At 28.8% G+C, this 26378-nt stretch overlaps 4 protein-coding genes, 1 non-coding gene and 1 pseudogene across 8 annotated transcripts; 3 read left to right on the forward strand and 3 right to left on the reverse strand.

Moving 5' to 3' along the window:
* Nucleotides 1-1164: 1164 nt before the first annotated feature.
* Nucleotides 1165-1236, reverse strand: Trnaq-uug (transfer RNA glutamine (anticodon UUG)). Its single transcript has one exon. It is a non-coding gene; the product is annotated as a tRNA-Gln (tRNA).
* Nucleotides 1237-1932: 696 nt separating this feature from the next.
* Nucleotides 1933-14899, forward strand: LOC145191394 (mannose-6-phosphate isomerase-like). Of its 4 annotated transcripts, none has more exons than XM_090067037.1 (9): nt 1933-2051; nt 2195-2231; nt 3086-3159; nt 5534-5658; nt 5800-6085; nt 7331-7468; nt 11444-11743; nt 12067-12275; nt 14529-14899. In XM_090067037.1, the coding sequence occupies exons 3-9, from the start codon at nt 3123-3125 to the stop codon at nt 14760-14762; spliced, it is 1329 nt and encodes a 442-aa protein (XP_089923163.1). In that variant the 5' UTR covers nt 1933-2051; nt 2195-2231; nt 3086-3122; the 3' UTR covers nt 14763-14899. The 4 variants fall into 4 exon arrangements, with proteins under 4 accessions (XP_089923163.1, XP_089923164.1, XP_089923162.1 ...); XM_090067038.1 differs by having other exon boundaries at nt 1936-2047; XM_090067039.1 differs by having other exon boundaries at nt 2026-2112.
* LOC149882352 (uncharacterized) lies at nt 13168-13987 on the reverse strand (annotated as a pseudogene).
* Nucleotides 14900-15827: 928 nt separating the features above from the next.
* LOC145191003 (queuosine-tRNA galactosyltransferase-like) lies at nt 15828-17065 on the forward strand. The gene has a single exon (XM_080067923.2). The coding sequence runs from the start codon at nt 15963-15965 to the stop codon at nt 17058-17060; it is 1098 nt and encodes a 365-aa protein (XP_079924049.2). The 5' UTR covers nt 15828-15962; the 3' UTR covers nt 17061-17065.
* A 465-nt stretch (nt 17066-17530) lies between these two features.
* Nucleotides 17531-24046, forward strand: LOC145191002 (negative elongation factor A-like). The gene is made up of 10 exons (XM_090066648.1): nt 17531-17821; nt 17925-18090; nt 18462-18632; nt 19399-19559; nt 20458-20521; nt 20793-20881; nt 21355-21684; nt 21875-22114; nt 22215-22314; nt 23619-24046. Exons 1-10 carry the CDS (start codon nt 17618-17620, stop codon nt 23801-23803), a joined length of 1710 nt encoding a protein of 569 aa, XP_089922774.1. The 5' UTR covers nt 17531-17617; the 3' UTR covers nt 23804-24046.
* A 207-nt stretch (nt 24047-24253) lies between these two features.
* Nucleotides 24254-26297, reverse strand: LOC145191625 (uncharacterized). Its single transcript, XM_080068765.2, has 6 exons — nt 26144-26297; nt 25798-25921; nt 25600-25706; nt 25297-25528; nt 24772-24956; nt 24254-24593 (listed from the first exon to the last, which is right to left on the reverse strand). Exons 1-6 carry the CDS (start codon nt 26218-26220, stop codon nt 24314-24316), a joined length of 1005 nt encoding a protein of 334 aa, XP_079924891.2. The 5' UTR covers nt 26221-26297; the 3' UTR covers nt 24254-24313.
* Between the last annotated feature and the right edge of the window lie 81 nt (nt 26298-26378).

The raw sequence follows: 26378 nt of genomic DNA on the forward strand, positions 1-26378 counted from the left end.
TGTTTGCACGAAAAAAGTTTCCAAGTTTACAAATGTTTATCTTGGAAAAATGAAGAAAATCTGTTCGAGCCGACAACTAATTTCTTTTACTTTGATGTAATTTGTTTAGTAATTTGTCAACACGTGAAGTAGTTACTTTATCCTGAACAGTCTTATTAAACAAATGCTATAAATGTTTAAACTAATACCACGGTATCAGAGTTTCTGTTTTAAGACTGTGGGCAGCCATTTTAATAGATTTTTTTATTGACGGAAACTCGCATTGCTCGCTGGTCGGAAACTCGCATCGCTCACTGATTTCTGCGGCCTCTCTGATGTAAAACAATAGGTTGCACGTCCGTCTCTTATAGGTCCATGTTTCTTTAAACCTTCCTAGTTGCCTCTTTTTAAATCTTCCAAGTTGCCTCTCTTTAAACCTTCCGAGTTGCCTCTCTTTAAATCTTCTGAGTTGCCTTTCTTTGAAAGTATCCCATACAAAGTTAACTGACTTGAGTTTTTTCTTTAATTTTATCTATAAAAATATTTTTCCTTTCCTCTATAAAAACTCATTGACAAACTATCTCATTATTTAAACATTTCTGGTTGAAGAGCCCTTTGAAAAATCATAGTTTTTCACTATTTTTCTCATATAAATAAAGAATCAGTTTCTTCACCCCATCCGTGACCTGGGGTGTGAGGTGCCAATTGAGGAACTGTAAGTTATGAAGGTGTTTCAAACCGTGGAGCACCTGACACATTTTAAGAAATCTAAATTTCTTAATTAGATTTTGTAATTACACCAGCGTGTTTTAAACTTACCAGATGAATATAAAGAGATTGAAAATTTGAGTCCAGTGGAACTGCATCTTTTATATGGAGACTATAGTCGTTTGTAATGAAAAAAAAAAAAATCGATTGGTTCCATTATTTCAATGGGGATTTTCAACACATTAAAAATACGTGTGTTGAAATTAAAATGCGTTCCAATACGTAACTAACAACAACGTAACACCGTAACTACTATATACTTTCAAAACCTATAACATCAAATGACGTTTTATTTACTTTTAAATTTCTTATTACAAAAGTTTTTTAATTTTTTACATTTAGACCAAAAGTTATTATAATTATTACTTAGCAGTGGTTATAAAACAGTTGTTAAGTTTTAAAAATTTAAAAAGAATGAGGTCCTACCGAGATTTGAACTCGGATCGCTGGATTCAAAGTCCAGAGTGCTAACCATTACACCATAGAACCACTGTAAATATCAAAATTTTAATTCTTTATATATTGCTTTAATATTAAAAATTAAGCTTTCTTTAATAAATATTTTATCTAAATTTGGGCCGTCGAAGGGAGGAGGGAGAGGGGGAAGTTTAAAAGAGTTAAGGTAGTTTAAAGGAGTGAACGTAGGTTAAAGGACATGTAGTGTATTTATGTTTTTCACTAAAAATTAATCTGTCCCTTCTCATTTTCAATGTTCTAGTAAACTTTATGTTTAGTAAACAAATATAGTTTCGACTCTTGATACTTTTAAGGTACCTTTTTTGTTTTTTGAATCTCTATTCCGTAAGACCCCCCTATAGCCCTAAAAGGTGCGTAGCTATAAATAAATTCTTTTATATAAAATATACTCTGTATATAATATAATAAAAGTATTGACATGCTTTTAGTTTATTAAGATTATTAAAAATCCTATGCACAATTTTATAAGTAGTATAAACAAAAACATGCAAAAATACACCCTTTTTTATTTTATTGCTTCGGGTGCTGTTGGTTCCTGAGTGACAATCTGCCAAAAAGGAAAAAAAAAGAGAGTATAAGCGGAAAATTTGTTTTTATGAAAATATAGATGCTAGTTTTTATTCTAAATTTGAAAAACTAAAGATTTTTATGTTTTTTTAACTTCTTAAATAACTCGTTAAAATACTAAGTTAAAATTTTTCTACTCAACTCAAAATTTCCTCAGGAAAAAACGATTTAAAAATTACGGGCGAGCATTGGGACATATTTACTTCTTGTTTTATTGCTCCATAGAAGTAGGGAAGTTCTAAAAACTTGAAGAAATGTAGGTACAGTGTGTAACTATTATGGATATCCATAAACGCTTTCAACTTTCATCACAAATTACATGTAACAATACATATAACTATGTATATGATGTAGTATTTACATTTGCATATAAATAATTTTTTATACATAATTTTGTATCTAGCGCTAGCTTCACCCAGTGTTGTTTAGCAGCTGGCAAGGTGGGTTAATACTTAGTTGCATAAAGTTTTCTGTTTTTTTTTTTCAAAATTCTTTGACTTAAAATTATAATAACATTTTTTTTTATCTGTTATAGTAACAATCAGCTTTTCTTTCTTATAGATATATATATAATTTAAAAAAGAAAAGGTTTATTAAAGATTTTGTATAGAATTTTTAGCTATGACAAGGAGAAAAGGATCTATTAAATGTAAAGACTCACTTGATAGCTAAAAATTGAGTGATGTTTTCTCATGTTTTGTTCTATATTTACATTCCAATATATTTAACTTAAGGTTGGCATTACACAACCTACCTAAAAACAAACCATTTAAAAGACAAGTTTTATAAATCTTCTATGTATACTAATTAGATTGGTATCCATGATGTTACAATGTACATCATGATGTTATAATATTCATCAGTTGTTCCCATTATTACTGTATGCCACGATAGTTAATAACTAAAAAGTTTTTAAGATAAACAAGTGTAAAAAAAAGATTCACAATCGATAAATATTCAACAAAAATTTTAAAACACGCAAGCTTGGCTGAACCTGTATGTATGTATGTATATATGTATGTATGTATGTATGTATGTATGTATGTATGTATGTATGTATGTATGTATGTATGTATGTATGTATGTATGTATGTATGTATGTATGTATGTATATGGTTAAGGTTATACAGGATGTGCTAGCTCATTTGTGTTCTTGTTATTAAAAATTTCCATTTAGGTTTTTCATAAAGTATCTTTTGTAAAATATCTTATAAACCCCTTTCATAAATATTTTTTGTTAAAGGTTTTAATAAACTTCTTAAAATAAACTGTGCTTTTATTGGTCCATATTTAGGCAGAAGTCACATAATTAAGTGTATTTAAGAAGAAAAATGACTGAATCTTATGCAAGCATTTTAAAAGATGGAGGTTGGCTTTTTTTGGTATTTTTAAAACGAGCTTATTATTTTTTGATAAATAATTTCTTGCAAATAATTTTATGAATTTAAAGAGAAATGTTTAAGGGAAAAGATTCTTAACTGTTTTCTTTTAAAAAACAGAAATCATGAGTAACAAGTAGTATGAACTAAAATTGACAAAGCAAAAACATACAATGACACCAACAACAATAACTACTGCTGCTACTGCTACTATGTATACTATCATAATGATGATAATAATTATAATGATATTGATAATCAAAATGGCAAGACAATAGCAACAACAATAATAGTGTTGTATTTTGTACAATTTGTTTAAGTTAAAAAAAAAAAAGATAATCACATTAAATCTATACTGTTTTATATATTGCTACTCATTTATCCTCAGTTGAGTCATGTGACATTTTGAGTCATAAATAAATTTTTGGAAATATTACACCAGCAGAAACATCTTTGTTGAAAACTTTACCAGTAAAAACTTTGGTCTATAGTTAAGTAAAAAATCTGACCAACTCATAGTCGCTCATAGTGGTTGATTCCCTTCCAGTCCTACCACGCACACAGTATCACCTTTTTAGGGTCACTTTGCTTATGATGTTTCATCGTCCTTTATCCATGATCTTTTATGCTTCTGATCATTGTGTGATCCATTTTTCATTACTGGGTATGACACGTTTCATCAGGTTTTAGCAGCATATTGCAAATGCTAACTTTTTCAATCATGTTTTTCATGCTCTACTTATGAGGAACTCTTATATAAAGCTTTTTGTAGCCAGCTTTCTGTAAATGGTTCAAGACAGTTTTGTGGTCAATTGCTAGCACCATACCAATGTCAACACTGCTAGACTTTTGAAACAGTTTCATCAGCTTTTTTAATGACTGGATGACCAGAGTCATCTTCCGCATTGGAATTACTATATTGAAGGCGAGTGAAGCATTTTGGTGCAGCAGATTTTGATAAAGTACCTTTACTGTACACAGCACAAGTTTTTTCACAAGTCTGCATAGCCTTCTTCCATTTGTCATAAAAATGTTGCTAAATATAGCAGGATTTTTCATTACTTTCATTCATTTTCAAATGCAAACAACTTTCCAACCACTACACAAATTTTGATGTTTAGAAATGCAGAGTAATGCTTGAACTATCACACTTTTTAGGAGTGCTTAGTGGTTTTGTTGCAATCTGTTTTTCCTGAGTTATCTGCAATTGGTGCTGTCAGCAAAAATGCCAAAAACCTTTTCCCAGAACCAATTTTTGCCATCCTTTTTGCACAAAAAATTTTATGATAGGGATAAGGTGAAAGAACTGGATTAAATCCTGCAGCCTCTTCTACATCAGGTTTAGATAGATCAATTACTGAAAAATTAGATAACAAGCATCTGACTCAATTTTAGCTTGCAATTTATCATGAAGTTACATGAATAAGCTGACAAAGCTTTGTTTCATTTCCATCACAATATCCAACTGCTGGTTTTAATAAATACAAATTGCAGCTCTCTAAATTGTCAATTTGTTCATCTTGGCTGATTTAAAAATAAGTGCCTGTTAAAATATTACTTAACAGCTTCTTTGGTTAAAGATTCATGATGACAGAAAATGCCTCGTATAAGGTTTGACGTTCACAACCTGTAACAACAGGTTGGAATAGAAATGAAGTACCAGCTGGTTGGATCTTTGATAAATTTTCGGCTGCAACTACCTTTTTAAATTCAGCAATTAGGAAACATATCACATTAAAATGTGGGAATTCACTAGTGTTTTCCTCACTGACTAAAAAATCAGTATTTTTAAAATTTATTTAATTGAGATAAAGTAAAATTGTAAGGTAAAATTGATTATTCATCATTTAACATCAGTTGATTGTTTAAATCATCAAATCAACATTTTTGTTGGTTTCAATTTTGTTAGCAACTAATAAAATGGGGGCTTTTTTAACAAGTGTTTCTAAATTTTAAGGTTTTTTTTTGTGGCTGATTACTAGCAATAGTTTATTATTGTATTGATGTTTTTTGAATTTAAATATTGTATTGTTTAAATTGGATTCCTAATTTTTTGATTGTATTAAATTTGTTAGAGAAAATTATTTTAGCTTTTTTACTTGTTAATATTGCTAGTTTTGAAAAATTTACAAAAAAATTTGTAAAACTGTTAATTTATCATTTTGTTAGTACTAATATAAACTAGTTGTAAATAAGATTAATTTGAAACAATTGTATTATCCAAAAAATGTTTATTGAAAAAATTGACGCTAAAGAGTTGCAATCACCCTTCTTATAATAGTGTAGCAACCATTCTTATAATAGCGCTTATATGTTATAAAAATATTATAATAATTTACATAATAATATTTTTTTACTTTTAGTTTTCTTACTTCGCTGTGAAGCACAATGTAGTTCTTGGGGGAAAAAAGGAGAAGAGAGTATGGTTGCCCTTCTGTTGAAAAACAATCCAGAATTTGCTTTGGATAAAGATCAAACCTATGCAGAGGTATATCTATTTTTGCCTTTATTATTTTTGCTTGTGACTGTATCATTTTAGATATTTTATATTAATTATAAATATTCTGTTCTGTATTATTTTGAATGATTTCTTTGTTCTTTAATTTCTTTGTTTTTTTTTTTGTTGTAGCTTTGGATGGGATCTCACCCTTCTTTTCCTTCGGTTGTTAGAAACCATAAAGATTTGGAGAACTGTGTGCCTCTTGCAGATTTAATAAAGTTTGATTCAAATAAAGTTCTAGGTGAAAAGATTGCCGCTAAGTTTAAGGGAGAGCTTCCTTACTTATTCAAAGTTTTATCTATAGATAAAGCACTCTCTATTCAGGCTCACCCTTCAAAACAATTAGCTGAGAAACTCTTCCAAGAACAACCGCTTATTTACAAAGATCCTAATCATAAACCAGAAATGGCTATAGGTAAGTTTTTTTTAGGTAAAATGATTAGATTTAATTTATTTAGGATTCAAAGTTTGATTCCATAGATATCTCAGACTAAATAAAAAGAAAATGGTTTTCTAATAAAAGCCATGTTTTAAGTTGTTATTAACACAAAAATCCAACAGGTAAATCTTTTTTTGTTAAAATTCTGTTCTAATAAAAAAATTTTTTATCAAATATTCTGTTAACTACTTTCATTGAAAAAGCTTAGACAAAAATCTTCGTTATTATACTATATTGTTGCTAGGGCCTTTTGGTAGTTAAAGTTTATTATATACTACACTGTTGTTAGGGCCTTTTGGTAGTTTGGGCTTAATTGATGCTCCAATAATAATCAGCTATCATATTTATATCCTATCTCCACTGATACTCCACAATTTTTAAATATTAATGGGATTGTTCACCTTGCTCATCACTTTGCAATATAATTGTCCATATAACAAATATTATTGTCCATATAACAAATATGATTGTCCATATAACAAATATGATTGTCCATATAACAAATATGATTGTCCATATAACAAATATCATTGTCCATATAACATATATGATTGTCCATATAACAAATATCATTGTCCATATAACAAATATCATTGTCCATATAACAAATATAATTGTCCATATAACAAATATCATTGTCCATATAACAAATATCATTGTCCATATAACAAATATCATTGTCCATATAACAAATATCATTGTCCATATAACAAATATAATTGTCCATATAACAAATATTGTTGTCCATATAACAAATATCATTGTCCATATAACAAATATCATTGTCCATATAACAAATATCATTGTCCGTATAACAAATATAATTGTCCATATAACAAAGTTCTGTGAGCAAATGTGTTATGACCTACAAACCAATATTTGTCCTAAAAAAAATGTTATATAGACAATGGTAGTACAATATAAATAACATGAATTTATAAAAAAATTATTTTTGTGCAATAAAATTTGATACATAGTAAATAATTTTTTTTTTTAACCTGCATTACTTTAAATATAAACTGGAGTCTTAAATATATATTTAAAATACATCTCAGTCTTAAAAATCACAGAAACGTATTTTACTGTACATTAATTTACAGTTTAACAATTGAGTTACAAAATTTTGCTTCAAAAATAACTAGCAACTTGAATAGAGTATTTAATGAGTGTTTATTAATTAGTTTTATTTGATGGTTGATTAGTATTTTTTTTACTTCATAGCATTAACTAAGTTTGAAGCATTATGTGGTTTTCGACCTGTGGAGGAAATATTGTCTTTTTTTAAAGAAGTTAAAGAGTTACTTCCTATAGTTGGACAGAGTGCTGTTGATTCTCTTATTAGTGCTGAAATGGCATCAGGTAAAATGTCTCTATTTTTAAGAATTTTTTAAGAAGGTGCAGTTAAAAAAAAAAGGTTTTATTACCAGTCTGTTTGCTTTCAATTTTTTTGGTTTTGATATAAATGTTCTAAATCATTTAAGAATCTTTGAATCATCTTTGAATCATAAAATTTTAATTAACTGTTATAATTTATAATTTTTGTGGTTTGTATTATAAATTGAAATAATGTAAAGAACATTTGGTAAAGATTTCAGTTGATTTGAGAAAGTTTGTGAAAAGTTATGCTTTAAAAGCTGAAAAAAATTTGGTGTTTCTATACTAAATTTTGTACTTTAAAAATGCTCTACAGCCAATCAGAACCAATCTTGTGAATACATCTGTAGCAGCTAAAACAGTACCTGGTACAAGATTCTACCACCATTATAAACCTGTTTCAAAGGCAGTGTTTTTTTTTCAAAAGGGCAAGCTAAGATACAGTGTTCCTAATTTTATTGTAATCAGGTTATATAGTATATAATTATTATAATAGTTATATAATATATAGAGCTGAATCTCCTTGGTAACAGCTGACTACTGATGGCATAGTTTTTGTGAACAATCTTTGATGGCTGTAATAAAATTAAATTTACACTTTTTTAAACGAATCATCACCAGAGATAAAAAAAAAGGGTTGTCAACAATAAGATCAATTTAAGATGATCGCAGACCAAACATGGCATAGTTTGTAGATCTAAGTATGAAGATTTTTGGTAGGTTGGCATAGTTAAAGAAATCAACAGGGTGAAAAAAGATGTAAAAGTTAAATTTATGCACTCTCCAACAAAAAGGTTTACATGACCACTTACTAGTGATATCTGCTGAATATTGAAAATATGTTAACAAAAAAATGACAGTTCCTACGATGCAATCAGGTCCAACATACCATATCACAGCTTTGAAATTGTGATTTAGGCCCAGTGTTTTAACCGGGAGGACGCCATTCAGTGTGGTTCTTAAACATAAAAAAATAGGTGAAATTTTTTGGTGAAATTTTTTAGGCTACTTAATTATTTTGGTGAAATTATTTTGTTACCTAAACTAATGAAAAATATTGAAAATTAACAAATAATTACTCATTTTACTAATCAAACTTACTCAGGATATATCTACAAATACCTAATATAAATCTAAGCTAATGTAATAGTTTTTATAACCATTAAAATAACCATCAATGGGTGAGTTTTTTCAATGTGCAGTTTATAGTGTAGATTTCTTTCTGTTAGAATATTGCTGTTGGTATTGTTAGACTGTTAATTACAGAAACTGTTCTTGATTGTGTTTGTATGAAGCTTATTATACTTGTCCATTAGAGCTACACCACTCCTAAAGTCTACTTTCCCTTGTATACATTACATTTACCGTCACGGACTTGAATGTTTTATCTTTGTTACATGTTACATTTTTTTTTTTTAAAAAAAAGCTGATTACAATCCAGTAATTTCAAAAAAATCTATAGTTTGTCTTGAATCAGTTTTTTGCATCAACATTTATTCTCAAAGATAATGATCAACTCAAAGAGTTCTTTGTATTCACTTTCATGATTGAAACTGTTCAAGTTGGCTTGCAGTGAAACAAATCACTTAGTTGGGAATGTTTTCAGCAAATGTTTTAGCAGGTTCTTCTTCTGACATTTTAGCAGTTTGGTATTTTACAGTGTTTATTGGAGTCCATGCTCTCTAAAATCTTATAAAAATGATCTCAGACTCTTTTGAAAAACCAAGCAAGTGTAGGACAACAGATTCCAATAAAATCTTAAGTATGTGGTGTTCACAAGAAAGCCACAGTAAATTCCATCTTTTAACTTATCAATGTCTATGAATTATTTTTTGGTCCTGTTATTGATTTTATTTTGTTCCAGATCCCCACTGTAACAAAGAATTGTGCACAGTGGCAGAAGCTGCTTCTCCTATGGCTGATAGCAGCTTGGGAGCACAGAAAATTGGTAAATACTTTTTCTGGATACTATAATTGACAGGCAGTCAATAGACTCCCCATCATCAATGTCCTTAAGCAACTTCCCAGCTCAATAAATGGTTAGAGGAACATCAACTAGAAATTCCTGGTTTTAAACCTTTTCAATGTTTTCTCTGCTCTCAACAATTTGAAGCTGAATTGATATTACAATCTAAAGGATTAAGCTGGTCTGAATTGGCATTACAATCCGGGGGGAATCTGAATCAATCTAAATCAATCTGAATTAATTTGAATTAATTTGAATTAATTTGAATTAATTTGAATTAATTTGAATTACAATCTGAAAGAAATCTGAATCAAAAGCTGAAATGATATTAAAATCTGAAGGGTAACCCAGTTTTTGAATGGTTTCAAAACCAGAGCTGCATCAGCTGTATCAAGTTCTATATTTCTTCTTTTTGTAGGTGTTCTTTTTTTCTTGATGACTCTTTCTCTTGATTAGTTAAAGCTTTGTCAATATTTCCTATTTTGTCTTATTAACCACTTTCTCTCTGATCCATTAAAAATCCCTTGTTCTCCTGTATATATAAATACTCCATATTCCTTGAAATTGCTGTATGTGCCTTGCTGGCAACAGTCTTAGTTGGATAGGTCTTCAGATTTTTTTAAGTTAAGCAGTGGTGCTTTGTTCCACTGTTTGACATAAACAAAACTTACAAACAGAAGCAATCAACTTGAACTGAGTCTTAAAAAGAAAGATTGTCAGTGTGTAATTAGCTTTTGCCACCCATCTTATTTGATGCCTTGGGCTAGGAGATCAAATTTTCTTGCTGCTTTTGTGTCCACCAGAAGGTTAAGTATCCACCAGAAGATTAAACATAAAAATTCCTGATAATATCCCTTGGCTGGTGTGTTTCAAGGAGGTAAATAGACAACCATTTGCTATCACATGTTCTACAATATTGGATCTTGAAAAATTTTTGTTGCACATTAAGCATCTTGGTTCATTGATCACAATTGTTTTTTAAATAACTTGAATAGTGCAATTGATTGACCTCCAGTTGGACCAAATTGAGATTTGAAAGGATAACTTCCATTACATGATAATGGAATGCAATCCAGACCATTTTAGTTCCTAGAACTTCTTCAATTCTAATTACTGCCCCAATATGTAATGCTATCTGTTTTGTCGAATACAGGGCCTTTGATCTGTGAATGCAGATTCCATTTCTCGATTATTTCAATACAGGCATTTGTTTAAGCCTCTCCTGTTCCTCTCTCCATTTTTGGAGCAACAGTTTTTCCTGACCATGTTGAGCAATATTTTGCCTTCCCAATACAGCAATAGTTGTCCTGCTGAAGAAAATTCTTTTTCATCCAATTACATTAATTCCATCATTACAGTGGTCCATCATCTTTTTTTTATTCTTGGTTGTCTGATTGATTTCCGGATACAATTATTTCTGAAATGCCTATGGAATAAAATTTATAACACATCAAAGTTGGTTGGAAATTAGAAGTGTGAATGCCAGGCCAAATACCTACACCCAATGGTTAAAAATAAGCCAAATACCTACACCCAATTGACAAAAACAAGCCAAAAATAGAAATGATTCTTCAAGAAGCTATACTTTATAATATTCTTTGGTTGATTTTTTTAGTCTAACATTTCAAAAAATACCACATGGAATATTTTTGCTTTTCCACACTAAATTTACTATGTAAGTTAAGTATGACGCAAAATAAAATCAGGAGGATAAAACTTTTTCACTAGGGCACCATCCAGTCCAATATGAACAATTTTATCCATGCATATATTACTATTATTTTGATTATTATTGTTTCTATTCAGTTGTATTTTTATTACTCTTTTTTTCTTTTTTTTTTCTTTTGTTCTTTTATTTCTTTTTTTTCTTTTTTTTCTTTTTTTTAATATTTACTTTTATGCTATCATACTTTTATTATCTTATTTTTAATAGTTATTGTGTAATTTATTTACATGCTATAATCAATTTAAAACTGTTGTAATATACTTTTTAGATAAGCGTGTCAAACAAACTGCTGTGCAGCAGGCACTTAAAGAAGTCATAACTTGCTTGATGAAATGTGATGAGAAAGTTATAGAACACCAATTATCAAGCCTTGTTGAGCGCTTAGAAGAATGTCATAGGAATGGAGAATCTACTGCTCCATACCTAGGCCATTTGTTATTACGAACACACAAACAATATCCTGGTGATATTGGGTGTTTCTTTGTGTACTTCTTAAACCATCTTGTTTTAGAGCCTTTTGAAGCTATTTTCTTTAAACCCAATGTTCCACATGCATATTTGTTAGGAGGTTTGTGACCTAAATTCTTTAAACTACTTTTTGTTTTTAGATGTCTTTAGTTTGTGATGGGAAGCCAATCATTAATTTAAAAATTTTATGAAATTTTTTAGTTGATAATTGAATTTTTTAGTTCTTTTTTGATAGATATTCTTACTGATTGTGAAAAATATTAACAATAAAAAAAAAAACAAGCTGTTAAGCAAGACCTTTTTTAGCTGATTCTATTTTTCTCTGTTAATAAAACCATCTAGTTAAATAATATAAAAATTCTAGGTATATTTATGATACAGCTTCAAATATTAAGTGTGTTACAAAAAAATTAATCTTTTCAGATATAATTGAATGTATGGCTTCAAGTGATAATGTTGTTCGGCTCGGACTGACTCCCAAATTTAAAGATGTAAATTTGCTCCTTGAAATGTTAGACTACACACCTCAAACATTAGATGATACAAAGTTTAAACCATATACCTCTGTTGAAGACCCAAGTGTTTGTGTTTACAATCCTCCTGTTGATGATTTCAGCGTTAACAAAATACAGGTAATTTTATGTCTTACATGTAAGTAGTTCTTTACCAATAACCTTAGCGTATGTGACCATATATTTTTTACAATTTTATGGTATGTTACCTTCATATTTTGGATCTGTTAAATTAACCAGAAAATGACATGGAATGATTGCTTTCTTAAACCTCTTTAAAAGATCATCTTTGAACAGAGCCAATTTTTTATCATATATGAGGCTTTGTCAAATCTCAACTGCTTCAGACAATTTTGTATCATCTGCCTGCAACTACAGCAAACACAATAATTTAGTTTATAATTATGTAAATAAAGTTAATGGTGCCAGAAATATGTAGTTTTAAAATATTTACAATATTCAAATTTAATACATGTAGCAAATAGCTAAATAAACTAAATTATAAACCTTACCTTATGCAGCACCAATAATTTTTAGTTGTGCTTGTAAATTAATTGCTTCTCTCTGTATTGACAGATTGTCAATTAATCTTCCAATTGAAGGATCTGCTTTGGCACATTAAGCAAGCGAACAATATCACATTGACGCATTCCTTTACGAAACAGCTCCAAAATTGCACTATGTTTATTTGACATTCTAAAAATATAATATAGTTTAGAGATATTAAACTAAGAACATATATATACTAAACATAAAAACATGGAGAATCCAAAAACCAATAAAATTAATTGGATATTGTAAAAAACTTTATTATCAGGACATATTAAATTTTGTGTCTGTTTTTTCTAGTCACCCTGTGTGTGTGTGTATATATATATATATATATATATATATATATATATATATATATATATATATATATATATATATATATGCACACACACATATACACACATACAATATAAATATACACATATACAATATAAATATACACACACTTTAAATACAAAAGTTAGCTCACACTTACATCTTTATTAAAGGTTTCTTTTGCAACTTTAATTGCATCCTTAGCAGCCAGAGTGCAATAATCTGCTGTTTTTGAATGGCTTCCAGCATCAACTGCAGAAATGAGATAGGGTTTACTTCCATTATGGATACTATGAGCAATTATAGGATCATTACTGACTGTACTCCAACCATTTTGAATTAGGGTAACAGCACAATCATCAGCAAGATCACTTTTCATTGAGTTGATTACTTCTTTATTTACCTTTACTAAGAGTTCTGTTTTCTATTTGGTGGCTCGTATCCAGGTCTTAGTTTTTTAACCAGTTTGGTAAATTCAAGATTTTCTACTATGTTGAATGGTATATTTGCTGAAAAGAAAAACCTTGCGACTTGCAAATCCAGTTCATCCTTCTGATTACTTGTTGTTGTAGCAACAAATTTAGAAATGAATGTTTGTTGTTGCACCTTCATTGGATTTGAATGAAAAATTGAAGAATAAGAAGCATCACTAATAAAGCTTAAACAAACTTGTTCTTCATCTTCTGACTGGTTAGACTTATTTGATGCTGCAGATGTAGATGGCCTTGACTCTAAAACTGGAATATTGCTAAATACTTCTGCGGAATCATTTGCACTTCCTTTTTTCTTTCTTCTGCATTTGTCCATATGATTCTTAACTCTATTTTTTTAGTTATGCTCTCTTTGCAATAATTACATATTACTCTATTTGGTTGATCACCTAATATGGTCACTTCATTCCACTCATTAGCCTTATTTCTTCCTCCTGAAAGATACTTTGGGATGTTAAAGATATAATCAAGATAGAAATTTCAAGTTTAAAAAGTTCAAATTAATTTGGATTGATTCAGATTCCCTCTTGAATTTAAGCCAAAATGATAGCTTTAATAAACTAATGTGTACAAACAACTCACGTTTAAACCACTACTAGTCTTCCTCTTTACACAACCTCTTTACATTTGGAAATTTGAAATCACAGTGCAGATAACAGTATCTTGGCTTTTGACTTTGGGCCCAATTCAATTCTTAGCAAGGTCAATAATTGGCTGATTTTTATTATTCATATTCTGTTTAGTTTTATTTTCAAGGTTTTTTCATAAACAACAACAAGTTATGTACGTTTGTTATAGAACATTTTGAAATCTTTTACAGAATTCGTGGTAGCATACATTATTTGAAAACAAAGTATTGTTGATAATCAAAGTTTAGTTCAAAACTTCTGGTTTTATTAAATGTCTGGTGTATCAATAATTTTGCTTTAGATCGTGCTAGTCATGAATTAGCATTGAAAACTTGTATTTACTATTTGTATTTTGCTATTTAAAAAGTTTGTTTGGATTGCTTTAGATCGATAGAGGCACATCATCTTACAAATTAAAACCCCTTGATGGACCGAGCATACTATTAGTTTTGTCTGGCAGCGGAGAATATTTATGCAACAATGGGTGTGCACACTTTAGCAGAGGAACTGTTTTATTTATATCTTGCAATGAAAAAGTTGAGCTTATTAATTTATCCTCACAAGAAGAGACATTACTTTTCCAAGCCTATTGTGATATGCAACCTCAAGAGATATTATAAATACTCCAGGAAAATCATTATGTTGTTTTTGTTGGATATTGTTGTAGCACTGTTGTTTATGGAAACAAGGAATCAATAATAATACATTGTATTTAAAGTATTTAAATTATAGCATTAAAAGCCATGTTTTAAGAAAACATTCTGATTTTTTAAAAAGGTTTTTATAATTTTATAAATTTTTTTTTTTTCAAACATTTTTCTTCTTTGTGAAAGTTATCATCTTATAGCTCCAACAAACAAGAAACTTAATGGGTTCTTCTCATGCCTAAGACCTCAAAATATCATTAACAACTGTTCACCGATGGTTATTTAAGTTTTAAATATGGATTAACTATTTTGGTATTAGTTATAAAAATTTGATAATGAAATAGAAAATCTGGTTAAATAATTGTTTTATTAAAACAAGTGATTAAAATTGACTTGAATTGATTTGAATTTCTTGAGTATTTTGTTTTTGGATAATTCCTCACGGTCATTTAACTTAATTCAACTTGCAAGTAGCAAAATATCTGCACCAGGTAAGTATTTTATTAAAATTGTTTTGTGTTACTTTTGAAATTATGACAAATTTTTAAAAATCTAAACATATTTTTATAGTCTTATTAAGTAAGAGTTGTTGCTCAGACTAAAAAATGAAGATTTAAAATATGTGCTAGTTGCAATAAATACAAAACAAATGTGTAATGTTGTAATAATTTCTTTTATTATATTCAATATTTATTAGTTTGATATTTTTTTTTCTAATAAATAGTTATTAGATATTTGTAAAAAGAAATCTTTATACTTATTTATCTGAGTTTTGAAGTAAATATACAAAGTTTAGTTCGAACACTGTTCATCAAAATTGTTAGCATTCTAAGACTTTGCAGATTCTCCGGGAAAGTTCTTTGATGGATTCTAAGAAAGTTCTTTGATGGTTATTTTTATCAGAATCATTAAAGTATTAATTTATGTTATGAAGAAAATTGTAAGGTTCATATAAATAGGAGATAAATCTTAGGATTTGATGATTGAGATCTCATAAAAGAATATTCCTTTCATATAATAAAAGTATCCTCCATCATAATGTAAGAAAATCCCCATTATTGTATAAGAATATCCCCATCATAATCTAAGAAAATCTCCCCTATCAATTTAGTTTTGTTAGGTTCCTCTGGTTTAATAGTTATCTAACTAATAAAAATGCTATAAAGAAAGTTAATGTTAAGCTTGCTAATATTTGTTAAGTTTTTTAAGAAACAAAAGAAAATGAGTGAAGAAATACTGGTCTCAATAATCACACCTATTTATAATGCTTCTGCTTTCTTAAGTGAGACATTTCAATCGATCATTACACAAACATGGAAGAGATCTCTAGAAGTGTCTTTGTTCTGTGATGCATGCACAGATAATTCTTTAGAACTGTGTTACCAATGGAAAGAAAAGTTCATTGAAAATAACATAAATGTTGTCATTGGTGAAAATACAACAGGAAAGTGTGGGGGGGTTGGTTATGCAAAAAACCAGGCAATCCAACAAAGCCATGGAAAGTATTTATGTTTCTTAGATTCTGATGACATAATGGCGCCTGCAAGAATTGAGATGCAGCTTCCATTTGGAGAAAAAGATCCTTTACTCATAGTTGGATCTCAGTATATACGTATCCCTGAATGCTCTACAAAGAGGTATACTTTATGGAGCAATAACTTAACTAATGAGCAACTTTATAATCAAATTTACACATCTTTTGGACCAACGCTAATAAATCCAACATGGTTTTGTTCAAGAAAAGTTTTTGAAAATGCCGGACCATTTCTTGAGATGCCAAATGGTTTTCCAGAAGATTTAGAATTTTTTTATCGTCATCTATTAGGTGGAGGTCGGTTGATTAAAATTGAACAGCCTTTAATAATTTATCGCTATCATGTTTCTGCTGCTTCATTTTCTGTACATGAGAATACAATCTGGAATTTGCGCTTAAAACAGTTGGAAGCTAATGTTCTTTCAAAATGGAAACATTTCACAATTTGGAATGCTGGTAAGCAAGGAAGGAAATTCTTTCGAACTATATCTGAAGAAAATAAGCAAAAAGTTCAAGCTCTCTGTGACGTTGATGTGAAGAAAATTAGTAAAGGTTTTTATAGATGTGAGCTTGTTGGAGCTGATGGTAAAAAGATGACTATTCCTGTCATACACTTTAAAACTGCTGTTCCTCCATTTATAATTTGTGTAAAAATAAACCTAACTAATGGTGAGTTTGAGGAAAACCTAAAATCTCTGAATCTGATTGAAGGAAAAGATTATTTTCATTTCAGTTAAACTGTCTGGCTATATATATATATATATATATATATATATATATATATATATATATATATATATATATATATATATATATATATATATATATATATATATATATATATATATATATATATATATATATATATATATATATATATATATATATATATATATATATAGTTAAACTGTCTGGCTATATATATATATATATATATATATATATATATATATATATATATATATATATATATATATATATATATATATAAACTTAATGTCAATATGGTGTTTGAGGATAAGAAATCACTTAGTAGCATGGATTTCTTCAGATTAGTAAATTTCTACACTGCTTAATAAATGATGTTTTTCTTCACTACTGACATCTATATGATTTGATGTCTTGTAGTAGTTTTGTGTATATGTGTATGATACATTATAAATACAGCTCAAATAGTATTGCATAAAGTAGTATATTAGTTTTTCTTGTCTATCATATTTTTGAATTAAATATAAGCTTATCTGGTATTAGCTGATATAGCTTAGAAATATTATGTAAAACATGGCACATTAAAATGGAGCAAGATACATTGAGTTGGCTTCATAACAAGCTTGGTAACAGTGAAAACACATGGTCATCAACAGGAATTGCTTCACAGTTCAATGAGAACTTGTTAAAGTATACATACGACTCATTTCTTCAATTAGAAGCAAAAGAAAAAATCCAGTTGTTGCTGTCGTTCCTTGAGATTCCTTTAAGAAATTTGGAAAGTTTTAAGGCAAGAAGGTTTGCCAATTTGTAGGAAATTTATTTCAAATTTTTAAAATTAAATTTAAAATTAAATTTTTTAGTTTTTGATTTGGTTTTGGGTTTTTTTTTAGGAGAACCTTGATCGCATAACAAGCTTAGCACAGAGTGACACTAATGATTGGGTCAAAGTGGCAGCAAATATTGTAAGTGACTACCCACTGTCGCAAACAATAAATAGCAACTTGAAAGAGATTACCATGTGCTTTCATGAAACATTGCAAGAAGTAAAAACAGAAGGTAAGTTTAAAGAAGTTATTTTCATCAGTTTGTATTGTATTTGAATCCCAGCTTGTGTTAAGTTTATGATAAATAACTTTTTGTTTTCAAAAAATTTCATTTAAAAAGTGAAAGAAGATTGCTCATAAATATTTCTAATCAATATTTCTAATCAATATTTCTAATCAATATTTCTAATCAATATTTCTAATATTTGTAAAAAGTAAATGATAATTAAGATATCTTTAAAAGAAATTTTTAGAATGTAAAATTTCTTTTGATATTTTTCATTTACTTTTTACAAGTAGTTTTAATAAAATTTCTTTTTAGCTCAAAAAACAAAAAATGTTTTTTAAAAAGAAAGTTGAATTTAAGTATTTTTTAATTTTTAGTTGAAAGAATAAAGCTGCCCTTTTCATCTTCCATGCTTCCTCTTCAGTGCCTGTACCTTAATCCAACTATTCTTAATTACATGTGTGGAACACAGCCTGCTCCAGTTAAACATTTTACTCTGAGGAGAAAACCAAAATCTGCTGCTCTTAGGGCCAAGATTACCCAAAAAGGTTTCATTTATTTTACTTCAAGAGTTTTTCTTCTTCAAAAGTGTTTTTGTTTTAAATTAAAGTTAAAGAGGAAATTAGAAAATGAACACAAATTTTTTCAACTAATTATGCTTTATATTTTCAATTCTTTGACAGTCAACTGGTCAATCAATTTATTGACTATTTTTTTACCTTATGTTAATTTATGATACAAACAATTGGTTTTATATTTTGTATCATTGTTATTTACATTATTTTATAGTATCCCCTCCCCCCCATAATGTAGATACATTTTCTAATATTCTTTAATAATGCAAATAAGTTTTCTGAAGTTGTTCTGTAATGCAGATAAGTTTTATAGTATTGCTCCATAGTGTAGTTACATTTTCTAATATTGTTCTTTAATACATTTTCTAATATTGTTCTTTCTAACATTTTCTAATATTGTTCTTTCTAACATTTTCTAATATTATTTTTTTAATGCATTTTCTAATATTGTTCTTTAATACATTTTATAATATTGTTTTTTTAATGCAGATAAATTTTTTAATTTTATTCTCTAATTCAGTTGAATTTTATGAAATTGTTTCCGAGTGTAGATACATTTTCTAATATTGTTCTACATAAATAGATAAATATTGTTCTAGATAAATAGATAAATATTGCTCTAGATAAATATTGTTCTAGATAAATAGGTAAATTTTTAGATAAATTTGATTATGTTCTCCTTTTTTGTCATTATTTTGTGAAATTGGTTTTATTAAGATTGCCCCATTATTCTACATAGCATCTGATTCCTCAAATCAAAAGCGCGTATCAGTAAGTGCGACTTCATCAAGTTCTAAAAGCAACTTCAAAAGATCAGTTTCTCAAACCAGTAAAATTACGGCTGTTTCATCACAGTGTAAAGCTTTCTCTAAAAACTCTTTAGCTCCTAAGAAAACTAAGGTTTGTGATTTGTTAAATGCTACAATGGCTTTGTTTAGGAAAAAAAAAATTATTTTTCTTAATGAAAAAACTAATTTATTAGTATCACACAAGTTTTATGTATAAATTGTGTATAGATTATGTATAGAATCTGTCATTTGACATAATCTAAATTTTTTTAAATGACAGAATGAAAATTTTTATAAAAAATTTTTATAAAATTTTTACATTTGTTTATAAATTCAGCAGCATATCAAAATAATTTTTTTTTTAAATTAAACATTAAAAAACTTTTTAAAAGTAAAAAATATTTAACATAAAAAAATTTGTGTATGTAATTAAATCAAGCTTCTCAAAAGAATAATGTGCATACTTTGAGTACTGGAGTGCTGAGTTGAATTTTTTTTTTTTTTTTTTTTTATATATAAAAAACGAGATAAAACACACACAAAAAAATTTGTATAAAATTTACTTAATCCAACTTACTGCATAACTTAGAAATGTTGACCAAACAAGTCAATACAACCCTGATAAGATTATTATTATTTTTATTATCAGTCATAATCAAAACTTTCACATAAAAACTCTTTCAGTACTTTAAAGGGTGATTTTTTAGTTTTTATCCCAAACTTTACAACAAACCAATAAAATTTAAAAAAAATTGTAATGAATAGATATTGTTAATGTTAGCATTTTTTCTCTTAAAAATTTTTTCTTCTCTAAAATGCAACCATGAAAAAAGTTAAGTGAAAGACTAAAAGTTTTATCGGCTAAAAATTTCAACCAAAAGTTATTTCCAACATGCACTTTAACTACAATTTTTTTCTGCAGATTGTAAATCTGTCCTTTTTCATTTTTTAAACACTTCCGCTTTCATTCAAAGGACAAAAAAACAAAACAAAAAACTATTTGTTTTTAGTTGCTTGACATTGCAGATCAACCCCTTGGTTCAAGAGAACAAAAGAAGCGGAAAAAGGTTTTAGGTGAGATTCATGAAATTTTTAACACAGGTTTTTACTAGTAAAATTTAATAATCTTTTATCTATTGTAATGTTAAATTTACATATGTGCTTTATTTTTTCTGTCTATTAATTGTCATGTATTATAAATATATTTAATTGTCCTTGCATTTTTTTGGTTCATAACAATACATCATTTACATGTGGGTTACATTAAGCAATTGTTTTCTTTTTCGCCATTTTTTTTTGTTTCTAAAAAAGCTTTTTACTTCATTCTTTAAATTTTTATTTGTAGCAATGGAAGAAAAGAAGAAAGTTGTAAAACAGCAAAAGTACGAAGAAGAAAAACAAGATGAAGCTGAAACTTCTTCTGACACAGAAAATGCAAGTCTTTTTGGATTCCATATTCTTTTTTCTAATTTAAATTTTAAAATTTTAAAAGGATGTTGTAAGAAATGACGTAGAAACCTTTTAAAAGGAATGCTAGAAACCTATATGTACTTTGTAATCTCAACATGGTGGTTTGTGTTTATAAAAATGTAGAATTTTTCGTAAAAACATATGACAAGATGTTTTCACTATAAGTTTTAGGCTGAAGCATCAAATTTGTATTAAAGTATCATAATTTTTTTTTTTTTTTCATAATAAAAATACAAGCCTAACAGATTAATTTCCCAAATAAATTTCAATAGTTGATCTCAACAGATTTACAGGCTTTTGCTAAATATTCAGTTAAGAATTTTTCTCAATTTATATTTCAAGACCTGTCATCATAGGAGTAACTTTTCAAGATCACCACCAAAAAAGAGTAATCAAATCTAAATTCTCTTAGTGCAATGTAAAAAAAATATATTTAGGAAGAATCTGCAGAAGAAACTGCTTACAATGACTCAGCAACATCCCTTGATGAACCAAATCAAGATGAATCGGTCACAAAGTCATCAGCTCAAGAAACCCCATCTTATGCTCTGCTACCTGATGCTTGTGCAATTGAAAATTCAGCTGCAGCTGACTTCTCAACTAAAAATATTGGTCCTCCTCCACAACTTAACAGAGATCCAGTTATACAAACATCACAGAATTTAAGTTTTCCTTATTCACATAGTGTGCAATCAGATATAAGCGGTCTTCTTAATTACAACAATTCTCATTCAGCTCAAAGTATGCAACTACAGAGAGAATTGCAAGTAAGCGTTACTTTAATAGGCTAGTTTACATTTTTCTTTAAACTTTTTAAAGAAAAGCTGCTAAAGGTGTAGCGGGTGTCAGGCTTAATGTTTATTTTGTAATAAATTTCTGTTAAGTTCTACTTGACTGTATATTATTAAAAAGTTTGTTTTGATGATGATATAAAAGATTAGCTTTGTTTCATCATAGATACGTGTTCAACATGAACAAGATATGCGCTTGCGTGAGCATCAGCAAAGATATTCTCAACAACAGCAACAACATCCAATGTTCTCAGTTTATCCACCACCTTCGTGCATACCAGGATTAAATATGACACCTCCTGTCATGAATATACCACATGAGTTATCAGGGATTTCCTTACCACAACAAATGATGTCGCTACATCCTACACAGCCACAACCAGAAAAAAAAGGCTTTTCTTTATCTGTAAGTAATTGTATTAAAGAAGTAAATTTTACTATGCCAATTTTTTTAAAATGTATAGGGACATATGTAATCATTTATGGCTGTAACATTTATAATATAGAGAGAGCATATGATTGCAGCACAAGAAATGTTTCGTTGTGCTAACAGGGTCACCAGAGCTGAAAAAGCACTTATTCTAGGGTTTATGGCTGGCGCTAGAGGTATTTGTCTAACAATTTTTTTTTTTGATATTTCTTTGCAAATCTCAAAGAGCTGTAGAGTAGAAACAATCCAAAGTCTTACAAACTGTTTAAAAAAAAAAAAAAAACAGTTTTATTTCGTTTCTTATGAAAAAATTTGTCCTAGTTAAAACTTTGTTAAGCAAACTCAGAGAGAGAGTTGTTCGCACGAAGAAATCAGTATTAAACAAAAAACTAGCACGTGACATCTTCCAACGTGCCTATTTTTGCCTAATTTAAAGCTTCGCAACCTTCTTTTTTTTTTTTTTTTTACAAGCAAACATTTATCAAGAAAGCTGAAGATGCTACAAAACCAAAGATAACCTAAGTAATTTTAAAAAATTTATATTATTATTATGTTATTAAACTTTCTGTTAAGAATTTATCATCAATGTAATTGTTACAAATCATTGTGATCAGAGGCACATAAAAACCTAAAACGAAGAAGTGTTAACTTGTTTTACAGATAACCGATATATCATCTCCCTCTCAAGTTTCCAAGTTTTCGTCTACAACATCTGGATCAAATCTGTCAATAGAAATTGGATTCCGTTTTCAATCAGAAAACACCTACAAGTTAATGAATATTAATTCTCAGCACTTCATACGTCAGCATAAAATATTTGAATAATAAGAGTAGAAAAATTGATATTCATGTTTTGTACTGATCATTAAAAAATTGAAAAAAACCTTAACAGATGATAAAAACGCAGAACGTCATTTAATTATTTTCATCCAATCACTTATTTTCATCACCTGATGTTCTTCTAACAATGTAATAAACCAAGTTGATATTGATTATGGTTAAAAAGGCACGGGCGTGATCAATCATAATATATCATGTTAGGCTTCTCTTCGTATTTTTTATTAAAATGCGCAATTAAAATACTGTAAAATGTTGACATAAATAATAAAGTTGAAATTGTAATTTAAATAATTTTTTCTTACATTTCACTGTTCAATAATTGGAAGCACTAAATTTAACACTAAAACGAACGTTTGCACGATGAAATATTACAAAACTCTAACCACAAATTTTTCATTTTTTCAAAAAGTTCATGTTTAGAATTTAGGAAGCAAAATTCGTAATTATTTTCCCATGCATTATGTTACTTATGTGTATTACGTTTATTATGTTAATTATGTTTGTTATGCTATATGAAAGTATTTATAACTTATGTGAGAAAATTTTCAACAACATCGTTGCCATGTCTGCTCTTTGAGTCTTGAAGTTTGGTTTTCTGGATTTGACAACTATTTTTTTTTAAAAAAAAATTCTTTTATAGAAAACCCTTTTCCACATCAAGGACCAGTGATCACAATAAAACTCAGCGAAGATACAGAAACAGAAAATAACGAGTCTGATGGTTCTCAAAAAAAAATTGTAGAAATGCTATTTGAAATGAACTATGAAACCGGAAATTGGAGGCGACTAAAACGAACTCGTGTTGTCAATCAACAGGGAACATAGATGTAACAAAGCACTAGACCTTTTAAACAGTAAAATTTTAGTAAACTTGTTGTGAATTTTGGTAGCCTTTCATCTCGAGTACTCTCAGATATTTAACTCGACTGCAAGTACGAGTGCTACTCTTAACATATTCTGTTTTCATGAATATTTCTATTTTAAATCTTTTTTTTTTTTTTCTTGTAAATTCCAAATTTTGGAAATAATTTATTTCGATGATAAAAAGGTAAGCAGAACTTTTTAAAATTGTTTTCGAATATATATATATTTTTTAACGTTTGATGGCGTGAATGGATAATGTCTCATTTGACGTCGTCAATGAATGTCTCATTAGAAGTCATGAATGGATGTCTCATTAGACATCGTAAATGGAGGATGTCTCATTTGCGGATATTTTTACTTTGAGGATTATTGAATCTTGTAAATTAATTTTAGGCGAATCTTGAGAGCGCCTTTAAGCTGCAATAAGTACTACTATTCATTCAAAAAATGGATACAAATTTGTTACTAAACTTAAAGTGTTTGCGGAAGAAGGTCTTCATTTGAAGAATTCTTCTTCGAGTTTCCACTACAAGAATTTTCAAGAGCATCTATCCATTTTGTATGACGTCCATAAAAAGTATCTAGATAAACAGTCGGTGGATGTACAATCAGATCTCTGTATGCTTTTATATCGTGATCCGTAACTTGGGGATTCTGTACCCACATATTACTCCCTCTCAAAGGCTCCATTACTCCACAGATCTTCCAGTATTTCTCTTTACTCATGATTGCAGAGGTCATCCATATTTCTCTAAAAAGTGCAAAAACTTTTTGCTATTGATCAAAATCACTTGGAGATCATGGTTTTTTAAAATTATGTTTGTTTTTTCTTTAGAAAATTTTAAATTAAAGAAAAAATTAACATTCAATTAAAATGATAAAAAAACAAAGTTCAACAGTTCCAAAAAATCAATTGTTACATCTCTAACCTTGAATGATGTACTGCTTCCGGCCAAAAAGGAATATGCGGAGCGGGGTCTAAATCGTTGATAAATCTGAATTTTCTAAACGGATCGATAAGTTCATCATGCAATATTGCGTATCGAATATCGCCAACTCGAGGTTGTCCAAAGGTAATCAAACAGCTTTCAGGGTTTTCCCACATCCGGCCTTCCTATTTTTGAACAATAGAATAAAGATTAATACATATATAAAATATCTTCTAACGTAATGTAATCATTTTTTATCTAAGTATGCCAATTAAAGGGCAATTTTAGTTCTATAAAAGGGAAGAAGCCAGAACTTCTTATTGTTGATTATCAATTTAAAAAAAACAAACAAAAAAACAAAATAAAAGATAAAAAGAATTAATGTCGATGGCGTTGGTAGTAGTGCAAGTAATCGCACTCATGGCGTATTTATAAATTTTCTTTCGTAAAGTTGCTTGTAGTGTAAAAGAGCCAACGCAACATAATATACATGTCTTAAAGAGAATTGCAATCGTGGAAACTTACGTGGGTTTTCAAGTACAATGCGAGAATTGAAGCAATCGCTCCGCCAAGAGAATGGCCAGTTAAGATGTATTTTCTTGACTGATCCTGCATTTTCGGAACTATATTATTCTTGACCAACTCAAACGATTTCCAAAAATGGGCATTTATAAATGTTTCGTTGTTTTTAAATTTCACTTTTACCCCATTAAATCGTTGAATCTTTTGATACACGTTCCACTTCAAAGCATCTGGTCTAAAATAGTTCAACACGTCAATTCCTTAGCTAATTTATATGTTTACATGCATCAATATTTGCGTGCTCACCCATTAGGTCCTTTAATAGCAACAAGCGTAGTAAATCCGTCATCTTTTTCTGCAACCAAAACTTTTAATCCATTACCATCATCTATGGGATCTTCTTCGCTTTCAATCTAAAATTTTAAAGGTTTATGTTTTTCTGTTTTAAATCATTCAATTTTAAGAAAAAAGTAAATTTTGTTTGATTTATAATTAACAACCTACTTGGTACAACTGTTTGATCTTGTATTTAGTGTAAGGTATGGGAAGTTTTATTGCAACACTCTTATCGTAAACAATTTTTGCAGCTTGCAATGCATCGTGGACATCTTCAAATGAAAGAAGATTTCTAAAAAAAAAAACAACCTACTTTTCAACACCCAAAAAAAAAGTTTTTCACGTCATCAACCGAATTTTATTGCCTATATATCACATACAACAACCAATGCCATTTTATTGGTTCAGTATCTCACATAATCAGCGCCATTTTACTGCTTCAGTATTTCACATAATCAACACCATTTTATACTTGTATTTAAAAATGTATGAAAAATGGCCTAACAGTACTTACGAACATACTTTAGTATCAACACAGAAACGTAGCGCTATAAGAATTATTGTCAACCATTGTTTAGTAGACCAGTACATTGCCACATATTATCGCTCGTATACTAAAAACTTTTTGTTAACATCTAAAGATAATTTCATTTAAATTCAGCGCGAGACAAAGTAAGGAAATAATTTTTTTTTCTCCAAATAAAGTCAGGCAATCTAAATCTTCGTATTGCAGCCTTAATACAGAAGCA

Source organism: Hydra viridissima, unplaced genomic scaffold (genome assembly GCF_058129835.1).
Source record: "Hydra viridissima isolate aposymbiotic clone 2 unplaced genomic scaffold, HvirCarnegie_v1 scaffold_11, whole genome shotgun sequence".
Classification (NCBI taxonomy): domain Eukaryota; kingdom Metazoa; phylum Cnidaria; class Hydrozoa; order Anthoathecata; family Hydridae; genus Hydra; species Hydra viridissima.

Bases quoted from the DNA above. Each gene is read 5' to 3' on its own strand.
- LOC145191394 (XM_090067037.1), top strand. From the start codon at position 3,123: ATGACTGAATCTTATGCAAGCATTTTAAAAGATGGAG. The intron at 3,160-5,533 runs GTTGGCTTTTTT...TTTTACTTTTAG, and splicing joins AAGCATTTTAAAAGATGGAG to TTTTCTTACTTCGCTGTGAA. The intron at 5,659-5,799 runs GTATATCTATTT...TTTTTGTTGTAG, and splicing joins AAGATCAAACCTATGCAGAG to CTTTGGATGGGATCTCACCC.
- LOC145191003 (XM_080067923.2), top strand. From the start codon at position 15,963: ATGTTAAGCTTGCTAATATTTGTTAAGTTTTTTAAGAAACAAAAGAAA.
- LOC145191002 (XM_090066648.1), top strand. From the start codon at position 17,618: ATGGAGCAAGATACATTGAGTTGGCTTCATAACAAGCTTGGTAACAGT. The intron at 22,115-22,214 runs GTAAGTAATTGT...TTTATAATATAG, and splicing joins AAAAAGGCTTTTCTTTATCT to AGAGAGCATATGATTGCAGC. The intron at 22,315-23,618 runs GTATTTGTCTAA...ATTCTTTTATAG, and splicing joins GTTTATGGCTGGCGCTAGAG to AAAACCCTTTTCCACATCAA.
- LOC145191625 (XM_080068765.2), bottom strand. From the start codon at position 26,220: ATGTACTGGTCTACTAAACAATGGTTGACAATAATTCTTATAGCGCTA. The intron at 25,922-26,143 runs GTAAGTACTGTT...TTTTTTTTTTAG, and splicing joins GTTGATACTAAAGTATGTTC to AAATCTTCTTTCATTTGAAG. The intron at 25,707-25,797 runs GTAGGTTGTTAA...TTAAAATTTTAG, and splicing joins AGATCAAACAGTTGTACCAA to ATTGAAAGCGAAGAAGATCC.